Source organism: Dasypus novemcinctus, chromosome 3, assembly GCF_030445035.2.
Source record: "Dasypus novemcinctus isolate mDasNov1 chromosome 3, mDasNov1.1.hap2, whole genome shotgun sequence".
Lineage (NCBI taxonomy): Eukaryota > Metazoa > Chordata > Mammalia > Cingulata > Dasypodidae > Dasypus > Dasypus novemcinctus.
In genome coordinates, this window is record NC_080675.1 from 935,509 (window position 1) to 959,954 (window position 24,446).

At 72.6% G+C, this 24,446-nt stretch overlaps 1 protein-coding gene across 1 annotated transcript; it reads right to left on the reverse strand.

Annotated features, from left to right (window-relative positions):
• Positions 1-219: 219 nt before the first annotated feature.
• Positions 220-22,744, reverse strand: CEP170B (centrosomal protein 170B). Its single transcript, XM_058290905.2, is given in 20 exon segments — positions 220-1,954; positions 2,118-2,169; positions 2,397-2,490; positions 2,852-2,940; positions 3,088-3,231; positions 3,618-3,777; positions 4,566-4,791; positions 5,600-7,145; positions 7,147-7,310; positions 7,433-7,523; positions 7,733-7,843; positions 8,059-8,768; positions 8,963-9,433; positions 9,537-9,641; positions 11,147-11,282; positions 12,321-12,377; positions 12,916-12,996; positions 13,917-14,006; positions 21,267-21,397; positions 21,495-22,744. Coding segments are annotated over 20 exon segments (5,514 nt in total). The 5' UTR covers positions 22,321-22,744; the 3' UTR covers positions 220-1,724.
• Positions 22,745-24,446: the final 1,702 nt, after the last annotated feature.

The following is a 24,446-nucleotide window of genomic DNA, read 5'->3' on the forward strand; positions in this document are numbered from 1 at the left end:
GGAGCAGGGCTCGGCTGCAGCCACGCGCACCCCCGGGGGTCCCCTGTCCCCAGCGCCGCCTCCCGGGCTCCACCTCGCGGCCAGCCCTCGGCACTGCGGCCTCCCACCGGCTCCGGTCAGGCCGGCTGTCCCAGGCGTGTCCTCCCGGCACCCGGGGACCCGGCCCACGCGCCACGGAGGGAGAAACGAGGCCACGGCGGGCGCCGCCGTGCTGCCATGTGATAGAAGAATGATTTATTAGAACAAACTCCATGACAAATCATATAAAATAAGCATTTTCTGACACATCCACACGACCACCTGAGACAGACACGGCGACACCTCGGAGAAGCCAGACGAATCGGTCACGACCCGCGGGGGCGGGGGGCACCGAGAACTCAACGGCGGAGGACGCGACCTCGTGGATTTAAAAGGGGGGGCAGTCGGGGGGGGGAGCGGATGGAAAAGGAAGTCTCGGATGCAGGGAAACGGCGCCGGCTGCGCCCGGGGTCCGCGGCGGGGGCGACGCGCGGGGCATGCAGGGGTCCGCACCGCAGGCCACGGGCCGCTCCCCCCCGCACGCGTGGAAGCGCCAGGCGGCCGGGGCTCCACGCGGCCGAATGTAAACAGGAGCCCGGGTCCCAGCCGCACGCCCCCTCCCCGGCGGACCCGCCCGCGCCGCCCCTCCCCCGCCGCCCCCGGGCTCTTTGGCTTGGGGCCCCGGAAGCTCGTCCACCTGCGTGTCCCCGGCTGAAGGGATCCTGAGAAAGGCGCCGCTCCGGCCCGCCCCTGCCCCAGCGGCACCCCAGGCGGGAGCTGGGGGCGCCGAGCCCAGAGCTTCCCGAAGCGGGGCCCGCCCCCCGCCCCCCGCGGCAGGCCCGCGTGCAAAGGCCCCGCGCCGCCCTCGGAGGCCTGGGGTGCAGCAGCGTGCCCGGGTAAGGGCTCGTGCACGCACGGCGAGTGTGTATAAGCGTGCACGTGGATGTATGCGCACCTGTGTGGCGTGCGCGCAAGGTTTGAGATGCAGGTGTGTGCACAGATGTGGGTGTGTACGTGTGTGCACAAGTGTGAGAGTGCGAGTGCGCCCGCGCGCACACCTCGTGCACAGCCGCTCTGGGCCCCTTGGCTTAGCCGGCCCAAGGCCCCTCAGCCCACAAGCTCGGTGGGTTTGGCAGTTGTGTTGGCACCAAGACTCAAAGCAGGGCGGGGGTCCTGCCAGGACTGCTGGACTCGGACGCCCCTCGCCGGGCCCGGCGGAGAGCTGCCAGGCTCCGGGGACAGCAGCTGCGCGGCGCCCTGCCGGCCCCACCCCGCCCCTGGCGGTCCCGGGAAAGGCACCAGCCCCTCCCCGGCTCGCCTTTGGCACTGAACGACCCCGCGGCCCGGCCCGGCTCGGCGCGCGAGGGCAGGGCCTCGGAACCGACGCTGCCCGGCGGCCTCCTCGAGCCCGCGCGTGGGCGGGCCTGCCGGGAGGGGGGCGCGGCGGGGCACAAACGACCCCTTCCCTTACAGCTGAAGACGGAAAGGGCGGTGAGGGAGGCGGGGCGCGGCGCGTGCCCGCGGGGGCTCGCCCTGGGCCGTGGGGCGGCGGCCGGGACCATCCTGCGGGGTGCGGCCGGCAGCGGGGCGGGCGTGGGGGCGCCGGCCGCCGGGGCTATGGCACACGTGGGGAGCTGGGTGGGGCCGTGGGGCCGCGGGCCGGGGCGCAGGAGGCGCGGGGCCGGCGCGGGCGCGAGCGCGCGCGGCTAGATGAGGAACCTCTCAGCGCTGGGCAGGAAGCCGGGGTCTGGGAGGCTGGGGGAGCCGCAGGGGGCGCGCGGCGGGCAGCCCCTCAGGGCGGGCAGCAGCGTCTCCGCCGACGGGCTCTGCGCCCCCGACCGGCTCTTCCCGGGCGCCGGCTGGGGGGCGCCCGCAGGGCTCCTGGTGCCCGCGAGCAGGTCCAGGCTCCCGCTGGGGTCCACGATGGCGTTGATGACTGCGAGGGCAGGGGACGGGTGGGAGCTGCGCGCACGGCCCGGCCCCGCGTCCGCCCAGGGCCCCACAGCCGCCTGGGGTGGGCCCCGAAGTCTGCCCGCTCCGCCCCTCGCGCCCAGGCCGGAAGCCCCGCCCCCGGGGGCCCCCACGCCGGCCACACCCACCTTCCAGCTGCTTCTGCACGCGCCGCAGTTCCTTCAGGATGGAGCTGATTTCCTGGAACCCGGGACAGGCAGGGCGCACATGGGGTGGGCGCGGGGCGCGTTCGGCCACTTCCCCGGGGACCCCAGGCACGGGCCCCTCTAAACCTTACAGCTGGGTGGAGCCAGGGGGGGTCCGGGGAGGGCAGGGCCGCGTGCAGGGTTAGGGTTAGGCCGCCTGTCCCGGGAGTTCAGGCGGGGAGGGGGCCTCCCGTGTGTCCCGGGTGGGGCCTGGGCGCCCACCTTGTTGGGCGTCTTCAGGATGGGCACCTCGTTCTCCGCGTTGAGCCTCGCCTCCAGCTCCTCCCACGCGCGCCCTGTGTTCTGAAAGAGAATCCTGCGGCGCAAGGAGGAAGGAGGTGATGACGGAACCCAGCACGGCCCCCTCCACGGCCATCGCCCTCTCCCCCCGTAAAAAAGAGGGTCCACACAATTCTCTCCTGGACCCAAAGGGGAAACTGAGGCCCAGAGCCGGGCTGGCCAGGTGGGGGTCTCTGGGCCCGCCGCAGGGAGGGGCTGAGCCAGGGGCAGCTGGATGGGGGCGGGCGAGGCGGGGGGTGCAGGTGGGGATAGGGCAGCTCTGGGCGGGGGACCACGAGTCTGGAGGGTGTCCCCCCACATGGACGTCAGCCCTGGCTGAGCCCCGTCCCCTCCCCACCGGGCTCCCGGCGCCAGGCTGATGGGGCGGGGCCCCTTACTTCATCTTCTGGGCCAGGTGCTCCGTGTTCTCGCGGATGGCGTGGGACAGCTGGGACACGGAGCTGAGCATCAGGTTGTCGAAGATCACCTGGAGGACAGGGGCGTCAGCAGGCCCCGCCCCGCCCCGCCCCCTCCCCGCCTCTGGCCCCGCCCCACTCAGCTGGCCCCGCCCCACTCACCCTGCCTCTGGCCCCGCCCCACTCGCCCCGGCCCCACCCCGCCCCAGGGTGCGTGCCTCCTCGCGGTTCCGTGGCCTGGTCTTGTTGGACAGGGGCTCCTCGCGGCGGGCGTTCATGTTCTGGTCCAAGTCGGGGGAGCTCGGGGAGCCCGGGGGCACCTTCTGGAAGTTGAGGCTGGCCTCGGGGATGCGCTGCACGAGCTGCGGGGGCAGCAGGGGGGCGTCGGCGCACCCGGGGCAGCCCAGGGCCCTGCAAAGCCTCCCCCGGCCCACACAGGCTGAGGCCTGTCCCCAGCCCCCCAGCCCCGGGGGGCAGAGGCTGCTTTTGGGGGACCCAGAAGGACCCACTCCAGCTGCAGGGGAAAGCACAGTCGGGGTACTGGCTGACAGTCGCGGTACAGGGGCCCCTGGTGGGTCACCCAACTAACGGTGGTCAGGCTGACAGCCAGGCCCGCCTCTGCGAGGGCCGGAGAGGACAGATGTGTGCTGCCCCTGCCAGAACCCCACGGGCGTGGGGCTTTGGCCTGGCTGGGCAGGGGACACCAGCCAGGGAGTTCCCCAGGGGGCAGCCTGAGGGCCAGGCTCACCTCCTCGCGGGCGGAGATGGTGGACGCGGGGGTGCTGGGCACGCTGTTGAGGGAGGGGCTGCGGGTGGGCCCTGGGGAGCCCAGGGGGTCGGCGTCCCCCGCCACGTCGTGGATCTCCCTGGCCAGGATGGCCACGTCTTTCACCAGTGTCTGGCTCAGCCTGCGGCCGGCAGGGGGCAGATATGGCTGCGTCCTCCCTGGACTGGGTCCCCACCCTGTCCTCTCCCAGGAGTCCCTGCTGGTCAGCAGGCCTGACCACTTCCAGGGGGCAGCCGCCGGGCGAGGGGCCGGGGCCTGGAGAGCGTGATCCTCTCACCTGGCTCCAGACCATGCTCGGCTGGCCGTGCCAGGACTGGCCGTGGCCCCACTGAGACACACCTGCCCCCGAGGGTCAAGGGTAAAGAGCTGGGCTGGGAGATGGGGTTGGGGAAGGGTGGACAGACCCCTCAGTAAAGCCCATGTCCACCCACCCAGGGGCTCCAGCGCGGAGCTTGGAGACCTTACTCCCCCAGCGAACGGGGCCACGCAAGCCCTGCTAGGCAGGCAGGGAAACCGAGGCCAGGGAGGAGGCTGGGGTGAGGTGGTGGCACCCCGCCTCTGGTCAGAGTTGGACAGTGGTTGTAGCACCCCCTCGGACCGCTCGGCAAGCAGGCCCCGCCCCCCCTGGAAGGCGGCTGTGACCCTGAGAGGGGCGCTGGCCAGTCCTGACCACCCGACCACGGAGCAGCGAAGGCCCCCGAGTCACCGCCCCCCCGGCTCCCCTCCCCTGGCAAATGCGCGAGAGGTCTGGCGGAGCCCACCCGGCCCTGGCGACTTGTGCCCTCTCTCGTCCCCTTGCTCCTTCCACGGGCGCCTCCCGAGCTCCTGCTCTGGGCCTGGAGCAGGGCCCCCCGTCTGGAGCTCCCGGCGCTGCCCCCCAGGGGACGGCCACCCGCGCCCGGCGCTCACCTGGCGATCTCAGCGATCTCGGCCGTCTGCACGAGGAGGCCGTAGGGGCCGGGCTCGTCCTCCTCGTCGTCAGTGTCCCGGGCCCGGGGACGGCCGCAGCTGCCGGCCCGTGGGCTCTGCGTGGCCGAGGGGGCCTGGGGGCGGGCGTGCTTGGGGGAGCCGTGGTGGGAGCCGTACTCCTCCTCGGAAGTGGACGTGTAATCCGAGCCTTGCTGCCGGCGGCGAGCTGCGTGCACACAGGTTTCAGGAGCCAGGGCAGGGCAGCGGTCAGCTCCGGCTTCCCCCGGAGCGCTGGCTGCAGGGCAGGGCCTGGTCACTGCCAGCGCCCACGCACCCCTAAGGCCCAACTGACGCGCCAACAGCCGCGAGCTCTGCAGACTGCAAGGCCCTCAGCCCGCGGCACCCCCCCATCTGGTCATCAGGGGCCCCCGAGACCACCCACGGCACAGCCCCGCCACCTGAAGCCCCCACGGCCCAGCCCGAGCAGCGGGCCTGGTCAGCCAGCCCAACCCCTCCCCGGAGCCCCTGGGAGCCCCCAGGCGCAGTCTAGGGCTCCCCCCTGCCACCCGCCACCGAGCCCCAAAGTGGCTGCCTCCTCCCGCGCTGAGTGAGGAGGGACCGAGGGGGCCACGTGCTAGGGGCAGCGCAGCCAGTGGGCAGGGAGGGGGTCGGCTGCGACCCGCCGGGCAGGGGCTGGCTCTGGGCGTCCTCCCGGCTCCGGCCCACCCCCGTGAGCCCCTCCGTCAGCACCCCACCCCCACCCGCACCCACAGGACCCAGTGGCCCTCAGGCAGGCCACGGCGAGGACGCTGGACCGAGCGCCCAAGAAGCCCCCAGACCACGTGGGGCCGGCCGGCGCCCAAGGGGAGCCAGTCCATGGCAGCCCATCTCCCTTTGCCACAGGCCGAGGACAGCAGGGCATGGAGGGGGCTGCTGTCCATGGGGGAGGGGTGCCCGCCCTCCCTGGCCACAGGGCCGTGGGCTCAGGTCAGTTCTCCACTGCGCCCTTCCCCACCGCCCCCGCCCCTGCTCACTGGAAGACGGGTATCTGGCGCTGCCCGAGCGGGCCCGGCTGAAAGGCTGGCGGGAGGTCGCGGCAGTGGTGGCGGTCCTCCTGGCTGCAGCTCGAGCCTCGGCCACGGTGGGCTTGCGGCCGGCACAGCCCAGCTCGACGCTGCGGCCGGAGAAGCCTGCGCGGGGCGGGGCGGCCTCGGCCTCGCTGGACCCCGTGAAGGACCCGGCGCGCTTCCGGGGCATGGCCAGGATGTCCAGGCGCGACAGCTTCTTAGCCGGGTCGGCGGCTGGCCGGCCCGACGGCTCGGGGTTGGCCGCGGCCACGCGCTCTCCGTCCAAGGCCTCAGTGTCCGAGGTGTCCCCCAGCCGGGCCCGCCTCAGCCGGGAGGCCCGCGTGGGCCGAGGGGTGGACAGGCTGTTGGAGCGGGTCAGTGCCTGCTGTACCTTCTGGGCGCTGGCCGAGCCGCGGCCCGGCTCTTCCCGGGCGGCGGGGGACGGTGGCGGGGCGGCTGGTTTCCGGCGCGGGCCCGGCCGGCCGGCTGCGGGCACCTCATGGTCTGAGGCGACCGTGTCAGCGCCGGGCGGGTGGGCAAGGTCAGAGCCGCGGCACTCGTCGGCCCAGTCCGGGGACGCCTGGGACCCGGGGCCCCGCCGCCCGGCCCCGCGCACTGCCGCCGGCTCTCTGCGGCCGGGCTCCCCGGCGGCCGGCAGGTGGCGCTGCTTCTCGGAGGGCAGCCCCCGGGCGCTGCTCAGGCCGGGACCCTCCGGCTCCTGCGGCCTCGGCGGGGACGGCCGCTTGTCCTTCCGAGGCCCCGGGGGCGGGGGGGCCGTGGGGCTGGGCCCGTTCTGGCCGCTGAGCATGCTGACGGTGCTGGCCGAGTCCACGTCCGAGTCCCCGGACAGCGAGTCCTCGGGTGGCGTGCGCGGCCCCTGCGCCCCCACGGCCGTGGACAGGAGGCGGGCCTCCAGGGCCGCCAGCGCCGTCTCGGTCTCCTTCAGGATCAGCTGTGTGTCCTGCACGTGGGCGTCCATGTGTGGGGCGCGGGTGGCAGCCAGGTCCTGCAGGAGGGGGTGGCTGCAGACGTGGGGCAGCTGGCCGGGGGGGGCCGGGCCGCCGGCCGGCTCCCTGGTGAAGCTTTTCTGCCGGACGCAGGCTGGGGCCTCCCTGGGCGGCACAAGGCTGGGGCCGCCGGGGGCCGGGGGCCGGCTGGTCTGCAGCTGGATGACCATCCGCCCGTGGGGGCTGACGTAGACGCCGTCCTCTGCCGGGGCGCTGGGCTGGGCTGCCCAGGACAGCGGTGCCCGGCCAGAGCCCTCGGCCTCGCCCGGAGCTGCCAGCGCTTTCCTGGGGCGGCCGGCCTCGCCGTCCCGGCTCCCGATGAAGAAGGAGGCAGGGGCCGGCTCCGTGACGGCCTGGGGGGCGCGCTGGGCCCCCGGCCACGCCAGGCCCGCGTCGGGGCTCCCGCGCCGCTCCAGCCGCGCCCGGCCCGGCTCGGGGTCCCGCCCGCCGTCTGACCCGCTGGCGTCGCTGAGGCTGTCAGGCTCCAGATCCTCCTGGCCGGGGGTGGCGGCCAGCCTGCTCGCTGCCCGGCTCCGGCCGCCCAGGCCCGCTCCGCCGGGCATCCTCGGGGCCCACAGGGCTGTCCACCCTGTCGCTGGGCAGCTGCGGGAGGAGGCGCCGGGTGCGTGAAGGCGGGGCCGCCTCGGGCTCTGCGGTTCTGCGGCTGTCCTCTGCGGGCGGGGGGGGGGGGAGGTCGTCAGCGCGGCGTGCTGGCCAAGGGGCCCGTGACGCTCGCTCGCGCACACGACGCGCCGAGCCTGTCACCGCCCCCACCGCAGCGCTGAGGCCGTACCTGCCGGCCCCGGGTCCGAGTAGCTGTCGGCCAGGCTGGCCCAGCGGGACACCCACTTGGAGGCTCCAGGGAAGCCGGGGACTGGGCCGCCCTGCGGGAAGGGAACCACGGGGGTCAGCCCTGCGGGGGTCTGGGCCCCACCGGCGGCCTGCCCTGGGGGCGTGCGCATGCCACCCCGCCTTCGCGCAGGAAGCCCGGCTCCTGGCAGAGCCAGCGCCTGCGAGCCATGAGGGCTGACCGCCCACGGGGCAGGGCCCCCCACTGCCCCCCAAGACAGCCGCCTGAGCCCCCCCAGCACACCTGGTGCTCCACCTGTGGGGCCACGCCCGCGTCACTGTCGCCTCTGATGACCGGGCGGAAGGTGGCCGAGGGCAACCTGCACAGCTCGGGGGCCTCCAGCACCCCAAAGACCTGCCGAGAGAAGAGTCACACCCGGCACCCCAGGTCAGAGGTCAGGACGGCCTCTAACCCCAGTCACCCGGGGGCAGCTCGGCCAGGGTCTGGCCATGCGGCCCAGCCGTCCAGCTCGGCCCGGCGGGTGGGAAGGCGAGATGGCCAGAGCGCGGCCTCCGGCCCGGGCCTGGGCCCCGGCGGCGCCCGTGCGGCCCCCAGCCCTGGGCGCGCACCTGGTCGATCATCCTGCGCGCCTCCTCCACCTCCGCGTCCTGGGCCTCCGTCTCGATGGTGTAGGTCCCCGCGTCGCTCAGGCTGTCGTCCTCCTCCTGCTTACGCGCCTTGGCCAGCTGGGGGTCGGCGGGGGCTGGTGGCGGGGTCGCGGAGGCCGCGGGGCCGGGCCCCCGGGGCAGCAGGGGGGCGGGCGGGGGCGCCCGCTCGGGGCCGGGCCGGGGGCCGGGCGAGCTCTCACGCAGGCACTGCGCCACGAAGTCCTGGGCCAGGCGGGAGCGGCGGCCCACGCTGCCGAAGGGGCGCAGCGGGGCCCGGCCGGGCGGCGCGGGGCTGCTCAGCCGCTCCTCCGTCTTCTCCCGCTTGAGCGAGCTGGCCCGCGGGGGCCCCGAGCCGCCCCCCACCGGCCTGGCCGGGGGCGGGGTGCCCGTGCGCTCCCGGTCAGGGGGCCCGGGGCTGCGGCGCTTGTCGGCCTTGGGGTCCCCGGGGGGCGCGTGCGTGAAGGACTGGGAGCGCTTCTTGCGGGGCGCGTCCTCGTCGAAGAACTCGATGACGAAGGACTGCCGGTTGTGCAGCAGCTCCTGGGGGTCCCGCTTGATCTGCCGCTGCAGCCGCGCCTGCTCCCCGCCGGCCTCGGTGGGGACCCCCGCTGCCGCGGCCTTGGCCAGGGGGTCCTCCGAGTCGCTCTGAGTGCCGTCCTCGTGCTTGTGGCCTGGGGGCAGGAGACCCCCACTCAGCAGGCCGAGGAGGAGGAAAGCGCAGCCCTCAGGCCCCCTGCCCCTGCCCGAGGGGGCCCCTGGCACACGCTCACGCACAGCCATGGGGACAGGAGACACGGACAGGGCTCCTGGGGAACGACGGCAGAACTCGGATGGGCTGAGCTAGGGGAGTAGCGGCCGCACTCACCCTTCAGCGTGCGCGTGTGGACGGGCAGGTCGCTCTTGGTGCTGTGCCGGTCGTCCCCCGGGCCGGCCTGGCGCAGGAGGCCGGGGTCGCTCTGCACCAGCCAGCTGGCCACCTTGGCCTCAGCCGACACGGCCTCCCTGCCCGGGGGCCGCCGCTGGCGCATGGAGAACTTGGTGACATGGTCCTTGATCTTGACCTTGCCGGGGCTGCAGTCGTCGAACTCGATGGTGAAGGAGGCGTGGCTCTGCACCACGGGCGCCGCCCCGCCGCCGGGCTCCAGGTCCCGGGTGGGCGCCTCGTGCGCGGGCGCCTCGGGGGGCCGGGCCTGCGGGGGGCTGTCCTTCGTGGGGATCTCGAAGTAGCTGGGCTCCCGCCGGAAGGCGCAGCCGGGCGGCTCAGGGGCGGCCCGGGAGCCGGTGGCCGGGGCCGCGCTTGGCTCCCCGTCCTGCTGGGCTGGCTCCTTGGGCCGCTCTGGGGCGGGAGGCGTCCTCAGCGTGCACCCTCGCGCCACCGCCTCCGCGGGACCGCCAGCCCCACCCACGGGGACATGCGGAGGCTGCCCTGGGGGACCTACCTGGGAAGGGGTCCCCGTCGCGGGGGTCCTCGGGTGGGCTGCCGCCGTCGTCCTCACCCCACCAGGAGGGCTGCCCATACAGGGGCGTGCGGTAGGTCACCGTGTCTGTGCGGGAGAGGAGGCAGGCCCGGGAGCTGCCCGGCATGGCCACGGGGGACACTCGACCGCCCGGGCACCCGGCGCGGCCACAGGGGACACTCGACTGCCCGGAAGCTGCCTGGCGCGGCCACGGGGGACACTCGACCGCCCGGGAGCTGCCCGGCACGGCCATGGGGGATGCTCGACCGCCCAGGCGCGTGGCGCGGCCACGGGGGACACTTGACCACCTGGGAGCTGCCTGGCGCGGCCACGGGGGATGCTCGACCGCCCAGGCGCCCGGCATGGCCACGGGGGACACTCCACTGCCCAGAAGCTGCCCGGCACAGCCACGGGGGACGCTCGACCGCCCGGGAGCTGCCCGGCGTGGCCATGGGGGATGCTCGACCGCCCGGGCGCCCGGCACGGCCACGGGGGACGCTCGACCCCAGCCAGCCTCGATGGCCCAGCGGGGGCCGAGGAGCCTCCGTGAGGTTCCTTTTCCCGCCGTGCCTGCCCCGCCCCACGAGCAGCCATTTGGGGGGGCTTTGTCCCCCACGAGCTGGGACCTGGGGAAGCACAGTCCCCACACCACCGTCCTGGGAAGACCACTGCTCTGCGAGGCCCAGCGGGTGAACCCCCAGGGGCCATTGTCCCTGTGGACATGCGGGGGGCAGGCCCCAGAAACAGCTGAATGCTGCCACAGACGGGTCCTGCTTGGCCCTCTCGGGGCCCAAACTTAAAAGTCAGGATTTCTACATAAGATTGGGGTCCCGCACCCCTGAGCATCCAGAAGGCTGGCAACTGCTGCGTGGCACGGGGGGCTGGAAAGCACCCCAGACCATGCCTCACCAGGGGAGGTGGCACTGGGGTCCACCGGGCAGGGCACAGACCTGGAGGCGGGGCCCCCGCCGGGCGCCACCCGGTACACGCTGGGCCAAGGGGAACGGGACGTCCCCAAATGCACCCCACAGGCCCTCTGTGTTCCACCTGCACACCTGCAGCTAGGGCGGGGTCTGCCCAGGTGCCCAGGCGCCAAGGCGGCTGGCGTTCTGTAGGGGCGGGATCTGCCCAGGTGGGTCTGAGCACACGTGGACGGCAAGCCCTGGCCCCAGCTGTGTGGGGCGGCATGGGCAGGTGGGGGAGCTGCCCAGGCGGGGGGGCTGTGCTGGGGGGAGGGGCTGCTGAAGGAGAGGCACGGGGTCAGGTGGGAGTGGGGAGTGGGGGAAAGACGGAGGGGCTCGTGTCAGGAGAGGGACCTTGGGCAGTATGGGAGCAGGGGACCCCATGTCTGCACAGGTGGGGGTGGGCTCAGACCCCCACGTGGGGGCTTGGACAGGGGTGCACCCCCACCCCCAAGTAGAAAGCTGCCCTGCTTGCCCCAGTGCTCAGCTGCCTCCCGGCCCCTTCCCCTCCCAGCCTGGGCCCCGTCCCCCGTCCTACCTGCTCTCCGTCCCCCGTCCTACCTGCTCCCCGTCCCCCATCCTACCTGCTCCCCGTCCCCCGTCCTACCTGCTCCCCGTCCCCCGTCCTACCTGCTCCTGGTCTCCGGTCACCCTTCTCGAGCCGGGGGCTTGAGGACTCGCAGTACGGGGTGGAGTCTGGCAGCGGCTCGCCCCTGGGCGCCGGGCCCGTGACGCTCACCTGCAGCTGGCTGGTGTACTTCTCGTGCTGGGGGCGGGGCGGGGGGTGAGGGACCAGCCTCGGGGACCCCAGCCTCCCGCAGCCTGAGCAGCCCGGAGCAGGAGGCACTCGGGGTTCCCGTCAGGGCACCCAGCGTGGGCAGGTGCGAGCCCCAGACGCCCCCAGGCCGGCTTCCGAGCCGGGCCGGCCAGCAGCAGCCGGTGTGTGTGAACACACGAGCACACGGCCCTAGGGAACACGTGAGCACACAAGTACACGAGCCCGAGGGCGTGCGTGTGAGCACGTGAGAGCCAGCGGCCGCACTGCCAGGCAGGCGATGCCCGCGCGGCCGAGCAGGACCCCGCAGCGAGGACCCTGACCCCACTGCCCTCTGGCCGACCCGGCAGGCGGTGCCCCTTTGTGGCTCACTAGCAAACGGTTGCGGCTGCGTCCACGACGGCCGCTGGGCGGCAGGGGCGCCCCCACCCGGGCCCCTCACCCCCAGTGGGAGTCCAGCTACGCGGGGGGCTGGGGAGCGGAGCCCCGGGGCCTTCTGGGAAGCTGGCCCCAAAGGCTGCGCCTGTCGCCTCCAGGTCCCACCCCCGGCCCCGCGGCAGCCTGGCTGGGCTCCCGCACCGAGTCGTGGGGGCGTCTGCGGCATCGTGGAGGCACTTCGCTCCCGGGGTCCCCGCCCCTCGGTCCCACCCGCCAGCACTCACGCCTGGGGGGCCCCAGCAGTGGCCCCTCGGGCTCCATCCTGCATGCCAGGGAGCTCCTCACTGCCCCTGGGCAGCTGAAGCCCTGGGCAGCCCCCCAGGCTGCCCCTCCTAGGATCCCCTGACACAGCCACGAGGGTGCTGGCCCCGCGGCCCCAGCCGCCCTCCCGGCTGGGAAGGTGACCACTTGCCGCGCCTGCCAGACCGGGCCATCCGGCGGGGCAGGTGGTGACTCAGGGAGCCCAAGCCGGGCAGGGCGGCCCGAGGCACCCCAGGCCGGGAGCCCGGAGGGGCGGGCTGGCAGAGGCCGGGGCTGGCGGGCGGGGACAGGGGGCCCTCCGGCTGCCCCTCGGTGCCCTCCAGCACTGACCTTGAGGGCCTCCTCGGGAACGCGGTGCTGCACGCGCTCCAGCACGTACATGTTGGCATGTGGCCGCGCGTCAAGGAGCACACGGCAGGGAGGCGGGGAACTGTACTGCCGCCACCTCTGCGTGGGCACTGCAAGCAGGCTCACACGGCCATGCCCACTCGCGCCTGGTGTCAGCCCAAGCCATGGCCAGGCCCACACCTGGGCTTTTGGGCACCTGGCCACCTGGGCCTCTGGTCACCTGGGCCCATGGATACCTGGTGACGTGAGGCTGTGGGCACCTGGGTCTCTGGGCACCTGGTCGCCTGGGTCTCTAATCCTCTGGTCCCTTAGGCCTGTGGGCACCTGGTCGCCTGGGTCTCTGGGCACCTGGATCTCTTGGTACCTGGTCACCTGTGCCTGTGAGCACCTGGGTCTCTGGGTACCTGGTCACCTGGGCCCATGGACACCTGATCACCTGGGCCTCTAGACAAACTGGTCACCTGATCTCTAATCCTCTGGCCCCTTAGGCCGTGGGCACTTGGTCACCTGGGCCGCGAGGCAGCTCTGGCCCAAGGGGCCGGGGAGCCCCGCGGAGTGAGCGCCAGCGGGAAAGGATATCGTAGCCGAAGCGGATGACGTCGTTGAGCTTCAGCGTCACGTACTTCTGGTCGGGGACCCGCATGTCGTTCACGAACGTCTGCGGAGGAGACGGTGGGCTGTGGGGCGGGTGTCGGGGCCGACGCGGGTGCAGGCGGGAGGGGAGCGTGGCCTTGCAGTGCCCAGTCCCTGCCGGGCCCTGCCCCCAGCCGCCCACACCGTCCTGAGCCCCGGGTGCCACTGGCACGAGGGAAAACCCAGGGCAGTGGGCCGCGGACGCGCGCCAGGTTTCACCCAGTGCTCGGGACCCTGTCGTCCCCCAGGCACAAAACCACGAGCTCGCCCCGGGAGGGCCGTTCCTCCAGGAGACGCTGGTGGCGAGCCCTCATGTGTGGGGCGCCCCGGCAGGGCCCCTGTCTGCAGGCCCGCTCCTGGGGTGACGCGCCGTCTCTGGAGACCCTCCCCAGCCCAGGGCTCCTGCCGCCCAGGCCGAGGGAAGAACAAAGCGAGGGGGACCCCACAGACGCCCGCCCCCAGCCCTGACACCCTTCCTCAGCCAGGGCCCCCTGCCTGCTACCCCTCCCCACCCACACACCTCACAGAAGGGAAGGAGGATCCAGAGCACCCCCCTGAAAACGGGGTACCCAGCACGCCCTCCCCTCTCAGCTCCCCCTTTCCCAGTCTGTGGGGGCCCCCATGTGTCCCCTGCTTGCCCCAGGGGTCCACCCCTGGAGAAGGAGCCCCACCCCTTGGAGGCTGGTGGCCCTGCCCAGGGGGAGTCCTCCTGGAGGAGAGGGGGGCCCAGGCCTCTGCACCCCAAGGAGGCTCGCCCCCAGCTAAGCAGCAAGCCCCACGGCAAGGGGCGGGCCAAGAGGCAAAGGGGCGGGACCAGGACAGAGGAGGCGGGGCCGTGTTTGAAGGGGCGGGGCCAGGAGAGGAGGCGGGGCCATGTCCAAAGAGGCGGGGCCAGGACAGAGGAGGCAGGGCGGTGTCCAAAGGGGCGGTGGGGTGCACACTCACCCCGTTGAGGCTGCCCAGGTCCTTCAGCCAGTGCTCGTCCCTGTCACGGTCATAGTTGATGACGGCGTGCTGCTTGTCCACGCTGCGGGACTGGGAGACAATGCGGGCAGCGTCAGATGGCCGTCCCTGCCAGGTGGGCCCCGGGGCACAGCCCCCTGCAGGTCCAGCCAGGAGGCAGCCCCTCACCCTCATTCTGGAGCCCCCAGGTGACAGGCCCCTCTGGGGCAGGCTGCTCCCTCCAGGGCAGGCGGGGGACAGGCCTGGCCAGAGGGAGGGACAGGGAGGCGACACCCCCCACAGGCCCCGCTCCAGCCAGCACCTCTGGAGCACCCACTCCTCAGCGGGACGGCCACGTGCCCACACACATGCATCGGGTTCTGGGCTGGCGCCCGCCACGCTCCCCTGCACAAGGCACCCCGCACCCCTGCACCCGCTTCACGCACCTCTGTGCGCAGCACCCTGCACCCATCATACACGTACCCCTGTACCCGACACCCGCACCTCTGCACGTGGTGCTCCCGTACCCCTGCACCCGGTGACCCATGCACCCCTGCACACGGCACCCTGCACCCCTGTACCTGACATCACGCACCCCTGCACCCGGCGCCTTGCACCTGGCGCCCCGCACCCCTGTACCCGGCATCACGCAACCCTGCACGCAGCACCCCATAACCCTGCACACAGCACCTTGCACCCCTGTACCTGACATCACGCACCCCTGCACCCGGCGCCCTGCACCCCTGTACCTGACATCATGCACCCCTGCACATGGCGCCCCACACCCCTGTACCTGGCATCACGCAACCCTGCACGCAGCACCCCACACCCCTGCACACAGCACCTTGCACCCCTGCACCTGGCATCACACACCCCTGCACCTGGTGCCCCAAAACCCTGCACAAAGCACCCCTGCAGCCGGCATCACGTACCTCTGAATACGGCACCCTGCACCCCTGCACGCAGCACCCCGCGCCCCTGCACATGCCATCCTGCGCCCCTGCACGTGGCATCCTGCGCCCTGCACGTGGCATCCTGCACCCCTGCACACGCCATCCTGCGCCCTGCACACGCCATCCTGCGCCCCTGCACACGCCATCCTGAGCCCCTGCACACACCAGAGCCCCGTATCCAAGGGCGCTCCCACCCTTCCTGCGTCACCCGGACCCTTCCTTCAAGGCCGGCTGCCCGGCTCCCTCGGGCAGGCCTGGGCCACGGACGGCGCTGTGGGGCCAGGGGTGGGCTGGCCTTGGCTGCTGCTGGAGGCGGGGCACCCTGGGGGTCTGTGCAGGACCCGCCCCCACCCACAGAGCTGCAGGCCTGGGGTCTGGCCCAGGAGAGGCTGGATCCCGGCAGCCCGGGCGCCCCACCTAACGCCGGCCTGGGTGGGGCTCCAGGTGCAAAGCAACGAAGGCTGCACCTTACTGTGCAGGTGCGCCCCCCGGGAGGGCCGGACCTCGCACGCCCCGTGAGTCCTGGGCGACGCGGCACCTTCCAGGGCTGCCTCCCCGCACCTGAGCCCCCACCTGTCCCCCAATGCACTGCCTGCCCCTCCCCCGCCCCTCCCAGCCACACCCCCTGAAACAGTCCCAGCAGGAGGCCCCAAGGCCGGGGAGGGCCCCTTCTTCCCTGGAACCCTGGAGCAAGTTGTGGGGTGGGGGGTGAGGGGTGTGTGGACAAAGGTCTGGGCAAGGCCGGCCCACCACGGCCACCAGCCGACAAGCCCCCGACAGGGCCAGGCTCAGGTGCCCGCTCGGCCAGGTCAGGTGCACACGGGTCTGGTCGAGCTCTGGGCCAGCGTAACACGGGGCACTCGTGGACGTTCGTCGTCAGGGGGCGGTCGCACAGGCAGCTGGTGGCGTCTTCATCAACCAGGGAGGTGGCCGTCAGCAGCGAGGACGCCGCGTCACTGCAGCCTCCGAGGGACGTGAGTCCACATCAGGAGAACCCCCAGCTCTGCCCGGGACAGCAGCGTCTCCTGGGGACTCGTCGGGGACTCCGCAGCGCCCTGGCTCGCGGCCCGCCTGCGGAATCTGGACCTGCACGTGCCCACGGCCACGAGAGGGTCTCGTAGGAGCGCTCACTGTTCACAGGTGTCTCTGGTCGGTCCTGTTTCTGAGCACACCACTCAGCCTTCCCACCTGCAGCGTGGACGGGCTGCCGGGCCCCTCGGACGGCCCTGGGGAGGCTCATGCCCGGCCCTGCAGCCGCGCTGCCGTCCTCCACTTGCCAGGCCTGTCCCCTGCCTCCCCCACAGCCCTGGTCTCACGAGGACGTCGGGGGACCCTGGACATGCTGCTCCGCTGACCGTGAGAGAGGCCAGAACCTCACAGCCTGGCCTGACACCCAGCAGTGGGGTGAGAGCTGGGGCCGCCGGGCCCCCCACCCTGGCCCTTCCAGGGGTGCTGGACCCTGGCACTGACAGGGTGGGCTGGGCTGACACCAGGGTGGGCCCTGGGAAGGGGGCCTGTGGCCAGGCGGGGGTCACGGGGCAGCAGGCCTGAGCCACGGCCACTCCACTGGGGCGCCCACCCAGCGCTGGGGCGAAGGAGCTACTGCCGCCTCCGCACTGCAGCCACCCTGAGAAGTGGGTGGGTGGTGGGTCCCTCTCGTGCAGTCAGGGAACCCACAGGGCCCAACTTGACCCCACAGTGCTGGGGCCGTAACGGGGCGCTTCAGCATCACCCACAGCCAGGAGAGGAAGAAAGTGGTGGGAGAGGGGAAGCGGACGTGGCTCAACGGATAGGGCGTCCGCCTACCACATGGGAGGTCCGCGGTTCAAACCCCGGGCCTCCTTGACCCGTGTGGCGCTGGCCCATGCGCAGTGCTGATGCGAGCAAGGAGTGCCCTGCCACGCAGGGGTGTCCCCCATGTAGGGGAGCCCCACGCACAAGGAGTGCACCCCATAAGGAGAGCCGCCCAGCGCGAAGGAAAGTGCAGCCTGCCCAGGAATGGCGCCGCCCACACAGAGAGCTGACACAACAGGGTGACGCAACAAAAAAAGAGGTGCAGTTTTCCAGTGCCGCTGACAAGAATACAAGCAGAAACAGAAGAACACACAGCGAATAGACAAAGAGACCACACAACTGGGGGAGGTGGCGGGGAAGGAGGGAGAGCAGGATGGAGAGCCAGTGCAGAGGGCGGCAGGGCACCCCTCGCCCTCACAGAACCTCAGTTCCCCAGGACTGGGGACGGGGTGCGGGGGTACTGACCAGGGGAGCAGGGCTCCCAGGCGGGGCCTCTGCCCGACTCGGGGCCGAATGGCCTTGGCGCCTGCAGTGGGCGCAGGGTGGCTCGGCCCTGCCCGCCGACCCGGTGGGCTCCTGGGGCAGACACACGATCCCAGAGCACCGCCCCCATCCCCCAGGCCTCTCCCTGTCCCCGGCTCCCCACGCAGCGATGGCTCCCGGCGCTGGACACCCCGGGCGTCCGGCCACAGCCTCCACCCTGGAGGGTCCCGGCGGAGGAGACGCCACCTCCTCCTGACTCTCGCGCGTCCCGAAGGCCCCGGGCAGGCCTCGGCCTCTGTCCCCTCTGAGAAGCCCGCCCTGCTGGCCGGCCCTTCCTTGGGCCTGGGGGCACTCCCCCTAAGAGCCCTGCCTGCTACCCCAGCCCCTGCAGGGGCCGATGCCCAGTGAACCACCAGGGCAGCCTGGGGCCAGGTGATTCCAGCGCAGAGGCAGGTCCAGCCCGGGGGGCAGGGGAGGCCTCCCTGCGGGCCCCTCCTCCTGCACCCCAGCCCCCCACCCAGCTCCCCTCCTTCGACTCAGCCCCGCCTGGCCCCTCTGTTCCTTAGCCAGAGGCCTCTCCAAGGGCCCCTGCTGTGCCCTCTGCCCAGACCCCTTCCCCAACCCCCGGGTCAGGGCCCAACGCGCCCGGCCGGCCCCAAGCCGCCTCCCGTCTCTGCGCGGAGCCCCCCGCCCAGCTGCCCGGTTGTGGGCTGGGCCCCTCCAGGATGGCGCTCCCGGAGGCAGAGGGTCTCTTGGGTCACCCAGCCCTGGCACAGCACCAGCGCCAGAGAAACACGTGAGGGAATGGAGGCAGGAACGGAGGCGCACGCCGCAGGGGAGGCCCAGGGCACCTGGGGAGCATGGCAGGGACTGCTCATGGCCTCCTGGGCCGGCCCCCTGTGGTCAGCCGGGGGGTGGGGTGGGAACAGCAGAGGCCTGGCCGGCCATGCATGATCCCATCCACCCGGGCGAGGCTGGAGGCGGCGCTCAGGGATCACCTGGAGTGACATGCAGAGGGCAGGCCGGCCCTGCGTCTCCAGCTCGCCCCCGCATGGCCGGTCGTTCACACCAACGGGGCCCCACGTGGAGCTGCCATGTGGCAGATGAACGGGGGCCGGGACCCGGGGGCTGGGTGGGCTCGAGCCATCTGGGTGGACCATCTGAGCAGAGGTGAGGAGGCGCGGGTGGATGGGCCGCAGGGAGAGGAAGGGGCGAGCAGGCAGAGGACCTGGCATGGGTGGGGAGGGGCCCAATGAGGGCGCGTGACAGAACGAGGGGCACTGCAGCGGCCGCTCCAGGAGAGGCCCCGAGGGACGGGGGCGGGGTAGGGGAAGGCCACCAAGGGCTGGAGGCCGTGGCAGCGACAGACAGCGGCTGGGGGCACAGAGCCAGTGGGGCGGGGGCCAGGAGGGCACAAGCGGTGGGGACATATTGCTGGGCGGTGGGGACACAGAGCTGGCTGGGGTGTGCACACGGACCTGGCTGGGGACATGGAACTGGGTGGGGACACGTAGCCAGGCAGTGGGGACACAGAGCCGGGCGGTGGGGACACAGAGCCGGGCGGTGGGGACACGGAGCTGGCCGGGGTGGGGACACAGAGCGGGGCGGTGGGATTTGGAATGGGACAGTGGGGACGCAGAGCGGGGCAGTGGGGACATGGAGCTAGGTGGGGTCACAGAGCCGGGCAGTGGGGATGAGGCCGGGCGGTGGGGACGCGGAGCCAGTGGTGAGGATTTGGAGCAAGGCGGTGGGACGTGGAGCGGGGCAGCGGGGACGAAGCCAGGTGGTGGCGATGCGGAGCTGGCCGGGGTGGGACACGGAGTGGGCTGGGGTGGGGATGCAGAGCCAGGCAGTGCGATTTGGAGTGGGACAGTGGGGACGCGGAGCTGGCCGGGGTGACCCGTGCTCATGGACTGGAAGCGAGAACAGGAGAGGCGTGGAGGGCGCGTTTCCTAGCAGGGGTGAAGGGAAGAAGCAGAAGAGGCTCCGCGGGAGGTGGGGCGGAGGGACGAGAGGAAGGGGCCTCCGAGCGAGGGGGCGGCTACAGGCGACCGTGGCGCAGCCCCCGGCACTCGCCGGCCTTGCCCAGCCTGGCAACTGTGCAAGAAGGACTGAGTGGGGCAGAGACGCGGGCGCCTGGGTGAAGGGCTGGAGAGACGGATGAGGACGTGCTCCGGGCCCCACCTCCTACTGGCCAGGTCAGCAGGGGACCCCACAGCCACCCTGCACACCTGCTCCCCACCCCCCAAAGCCAGGAAAGGGACCAAGCAGAAACCTGCCCGGGCAGGGGGCAGGACCAGACCAGGGGAGGGGTCTGTTGCAGGGGCGGGGCCTGGTGTGGGGCGGGGCCCAGGTGAAGGGCGGGGCCCAGGTGAGGGGCGGGGCCTGGGTGGGGGGGCGCTCCAGGTGCTGCAGGCTCCCTCCCAGTGCCGCCCAGTCGTCCAAGGGACCTCTGAAACGCCTGAAACATCTGAAACATCTGAAGCGCCCAGGGTGGAAGGGCACGTCCAGCAGCTCCGCCAGGCCGGGCGCCTCAGGGCTGGACGCAGCACGGACACACGGCGGCTCCGGCCTGGGGTGTCAGCCGGGAACAGCGGACCCTTCCCTCTTCCTCCAACAGGTGGGAACCAGGGGGGCCCCAAAGCCACCACCAGAGCCGGCACCAAATCCAGACCACCGGTCCTGCCACCAGCCAGGAGCAGCCAGATCCAGCGCGTCACCTGACCGCTAAGCGCACTCGTCATGTTTTTAAGTGGTTAGAAAAAATCAAAGCCCATCTGTGACACGTGAAAATTACACCAACTGCATTTCCATGTTGCAAATAGTTTTATCAACACGCGGCCACGCCCGTCAGGTTCCGCGCTGTCCAGGGCTGTCCTGGGGCCCGCGGCCATATGGCCCACCGAAGCCTACAATATCTACTCTAAGGAAAAGGGTCTCAACCCACTCAAGACCCCGGCTCGGTCTCTTCACCCAGCAGAGGCGTGGAGAGAAGAGGAAAAGGCAGAGAACGCCCCACGGGACGGGACGCTCGAGAGACCCGACAGCACGAGGCCGGGGGCCCCGTCAGACCCAGATTCGCGCAAATCCAATGACTTCCGGGGAGAACGCCGGCCATGGCGGCGGCGGCTGTCACGGGGTGGGAAAGGTCGTCGCGGTGGGCAGTGCCCGGGGGTACCGAGGCACGAGCCTGGGGTTAGTGCTTCAGCAAGAAGGCACGGGTGAGGCCAGGGGGCAAAAACCATACGTCTGGGAGATGAGCAGGCGCTTTCCGTCATCTTTTTCTGTATTTTGGGGTTTTTCATTATAAAAAAGTGAAACAAACAGCACGCACAGCACTGTCCACCTGCCCTGCTGGACTGCATAGCCGTGGCAGTGAGGGGCTTCAGGCTGGCCCTGGGACAGGGTGGACACACCTGCTGCCCAAGCGCGCAGGCCCGAGGCCGGCCCACCCTCGTGGGGGCCTGGCACAGGGTCGCAGGTGGGCCACGGGCCTGCGCAAGGCCACGGTGCTCCCGGGGAACTGGCGGCAGAGCCCTGGCACGGCCTGTCCCGTGGCGCCTCAAGCAGCCTCATGGCAGCCTGCGGGCACACCCATGCCCGGCCGGGAGCGGCGGGGAGAACCCTGCGCCAGGATGGGGCTGCAGGGCTGTGCCCCCGACCCGTGTTTCCAGCACCAGCGGGTGGACCCCGCGGGGGCCCATCTTGGTCCCTGAAACCAGGCCAGAGAGAAATTCCAGGCGGTCACTCGCCCGTGCCCTGGCTCCCGGGTGGGCCCTGCCAAGCTCGTCACAGACAAGGGCCCAGGGCGCCATCAGGGGGCACCGCCAACGCGGGGACACCTACGAGCACCAGGCGGCGCGGCCCTGCTCCAGGCAACTCTGACGGACCGCGCCGGCCCCCGGGCTCCCGGACCCCTCGCGTCCGAGGTGCCCCCAGGCAGGCACCCACCTTCCTGCAAGGCACAGCCTGAGCCTCAGCTCCCGTCCGCACAGGGAGGGGCAGCTTGGCCCCCTGCCCCCTGCTCTGGGTCCCCGACGCCTTTGAGGAAACGCTGGAACGCTAAGCGCCTGCTCGCACCCCTGCGCACGCAGGGCCGCGCCCCGAGGAGCCCAGGCCTCACCTGCAGCATGAGCTCGCACTCATCACGCCCCACGAAGATGAGCTCGCGCGGGAGGCGGTGACGCGTGCCGCTGCTGCTCACCAGGAACCAGGAGGTGGCGCTCATCTTGTCGTGGGCGAGGCCGGCGCGCCCTGGGGGCAGAAGGCACGTCCGGGCTCAGTGCGGGTGCGCCGCGTTGACCTGCCTCCCCACCCGCCCCGAGGAGAGCCCGGCCTCCGGCCAGGTCACCTGGGCCCCTTCCTCTGGGCGCCCCCACTCGGTCCTTCCCTCCTCCAGTGCCAGTGGTGGAGCCACGCAGGTCCACAAGGCTGACCACGAGCAGCTCATGGGCGGCCTGGCGTGCCCCAGGCCAACGGCACGGGGTGGCAACGGGGGCCCGGGCGGGGGAACCTGGGGGCAGAGCCAGAAAGGGGAGCTTGGAGCCACGGGTAGGTACACCCAGCTCAAAGAGAAGGACAGATGGCCCCTGGGGACCACTGAGGCCGAGTCGGACCCCAGGAGGGGACAGAGCCAGGCAGCCCCAGTGCTTTGGTGCCGCTGTCCCCAGGCTCCAAGAAGGAAGGTCTGCGGTGCCGTGGTGCGGGCAGGGGGCGCAGGGCATGTCCTGGGAATGGCCGGGCTGGAATGCGTCCGCAGGCAGACCAGGGGAGGAGAGAGCAGGCCACAGGGTGGCCAAGGGTCTCATTCTGCTGCCCCATCCAGGCACAAGTGTGCCGCGAGCACAGGTGCCTGCGGGCACCGAACAGACGTGCAGTGCTCGCCCTCGCCCACCAGGGCACGCCACCCGCACACACTCCACGGACACATGCGCTCCACAGATATGCACGCTCCACGGACACGCACGCTCCATGGACACGCACGCTCCACAGGCATGCGCATACTCCACGGACACACGCATACTCCACAGACACACGCGCTCCACGGACATGCAATACTCCACAGACATGCGCGCTCCACAGACATGCGCATACTCCACAGACATGCGCGCTCCATGCACATGCGTGCTCCACGGACACACGCACTCCACGGACACGCGCATACTCCATGGACACATGCACTACATGGACACGCACGATCCACAGGGACACACACGCTCCACAGCGACACGCACGCTCCACAGACACGCACACACCCCACGGACATGCGCGCTCCACGGACACACATGCACATTCTGCAGACGTGTCCTAGCACCAGCTGTGACCGGGACACCGGGTCCTGTCCTTGTCGGGTGCCCGGCTTGTCGGGGACACAGACAAGAGCACTGGGAGGGGTCTCCCAGCGGAGGGGGCACCTGGGCAGACGTGAGCCCCATGGACAGCTGGGGGTCTACTCAAAGTGGAGGGAGGACTTCACAAAAGTCAGGGGCACACCTGGCCAGGGGATCAGAGTCGATGGCCAGGAGGACTCATGGGGCAGCCGCAGTGTAGAAACCCTGGAGGGCTGGGGGCAGGGGGCTAGGGAGGGGGGAAAGGAGGGGGGCCCAGTGCCATGCGCCATGGCTTGAGGGGTGGGAAGGTGGGGGGGGTAGAGGGGAAAAAGGTTGGGGGGGGTGGGGGGGTGGCGCTGCCAAGCAGGGGCCTACCGGGAAGCCCATGTGGGCCCACAGATGTCCCCCTTGCAAGGCCACGCCCCATGCTGCCTCCGCCCAGGGGTGGGAGGGACCCCCAGGCCCGGTCCCTGCAGTGCGCCCCCCCCTCCAGAGGCAGAGGCTGCGGCTAGGCCCCGCCCAACCGCCAAGGTCCCGCGGCCACGTCTCTCTGGCAGACCCTGACCGCAGCGAGCGGTGGGGAGGCATGGACAGCCACGGCGAAGACCCCTCGCCCGCCCTGCCTGTCCCCAGGGGACCGCCCACCTCCACAGGACCACTGCGGAGGGGCAGGCAGGCTCCCCTGGGAGGGCACCCAGCCCATCCGTGCCCGCTGCCCCTGCGGGCAGGGTCCTGGGACCCCCGCCCGAGGAGGCTCCAGCCCCGCTGGGAGCCAAGGGAGGCGGAGGCCCGGGCCTGGTGATGCGGCGCACGGAGGTCCCCGCTGCCGGCCAGCCGGGGCCACCCCGCCACCCCCCGCCCCCCCGCCGCCACCCCGCCGCCCCCCGCCAGCGCCGCCCGCACCCCCCACCCCCACCCCGGCCCTCCTAGGCTCCTCCAGCCGCCCCCAGCCCCTCGCCAGCCCTCCCCAGCCAGTCCTGGAAAGGGGGGGCCTGGGAGCCGCAGACGCTCCCCAACAGCCTGCGGCGCGTTCAGGGCTGGGCCGGCCGTGGTTGCCAGGAAGGATAATAATAAACACCCCGAACTTGCCCCTCCGCGGCCCGGAGGTGCGGAGGGAGGCGTGGAGAGGGCCAGGCGCAGGCGCCGGGGCGGGCGCCGGAGGGAGCGGAGGCCGGGGACAGGCCCGGAGGAGGCAGGCACGCCGGGAGCGGCGGCGGCGAAGGGAAAGGAGGCGGTGGCGGAGGGGGAGCGCGGCGGGGGGGGGGGACGGGGCGGGGGGGGGCACGGCGGGGGGGCACCGGGGAGGAGGGCGGGCCAGGCCCGGGAAGCGCAGGGCGCGACGCGGCCGGGAGGGAGCGCCGGGCCCGGCGGGGGAGGGCGCGGCGTCCGTCCTCGCCTGAATCAGCGCTCGTGGGGGGAGCCGGGGCCCGGGCGGGGCCCCCGAGCCAGGCCCGCGCCCCGGCCGCCCCCCGTCCCCCGCCTGCGCGGCCCGGGGCCGCCTCCGCGGCTGCGGGGACCGGCCTGGCCAGGTGCGCCGGCCCCGACCCCCACCCCCGCGCCTTTGTCCGGCCCGGCCGCGCCCACGCCCCGCGCCGCCCTCGGCTCCCCGCTCCCCACTGGGCCGCGCGCGGCGGCAGGTGCGGGGACCCGGCCGGGCCGGGGCGCGGGGCCGGCGCGTCTTACCTGCGGCTCGGCTCGGCCCCCGGGGGCCCCGCTCGCCCGGCCCGGCCCGTCCTCCCGCCGCCGGCCGAACGCTGGGGCGCGGGGCCGCGGGGCTGCCCGCAGCGCGCCGCTAGGACATGCCCGGCGGGGCCCGCACCTCGGCCCAGCTCCGGGGCCACGGGCAGCGGCGGCCTCGGCGCCAGGTCCGTCACGACTGCGGGCGGCTGGCCCCGCCCCGCGCCCGCCCCCGGCCCGCCCCCGGCCCGCCCGCCGGAAGTCCAGGTCGGGGCCGGCCCGCGGCCGCCAGGTGA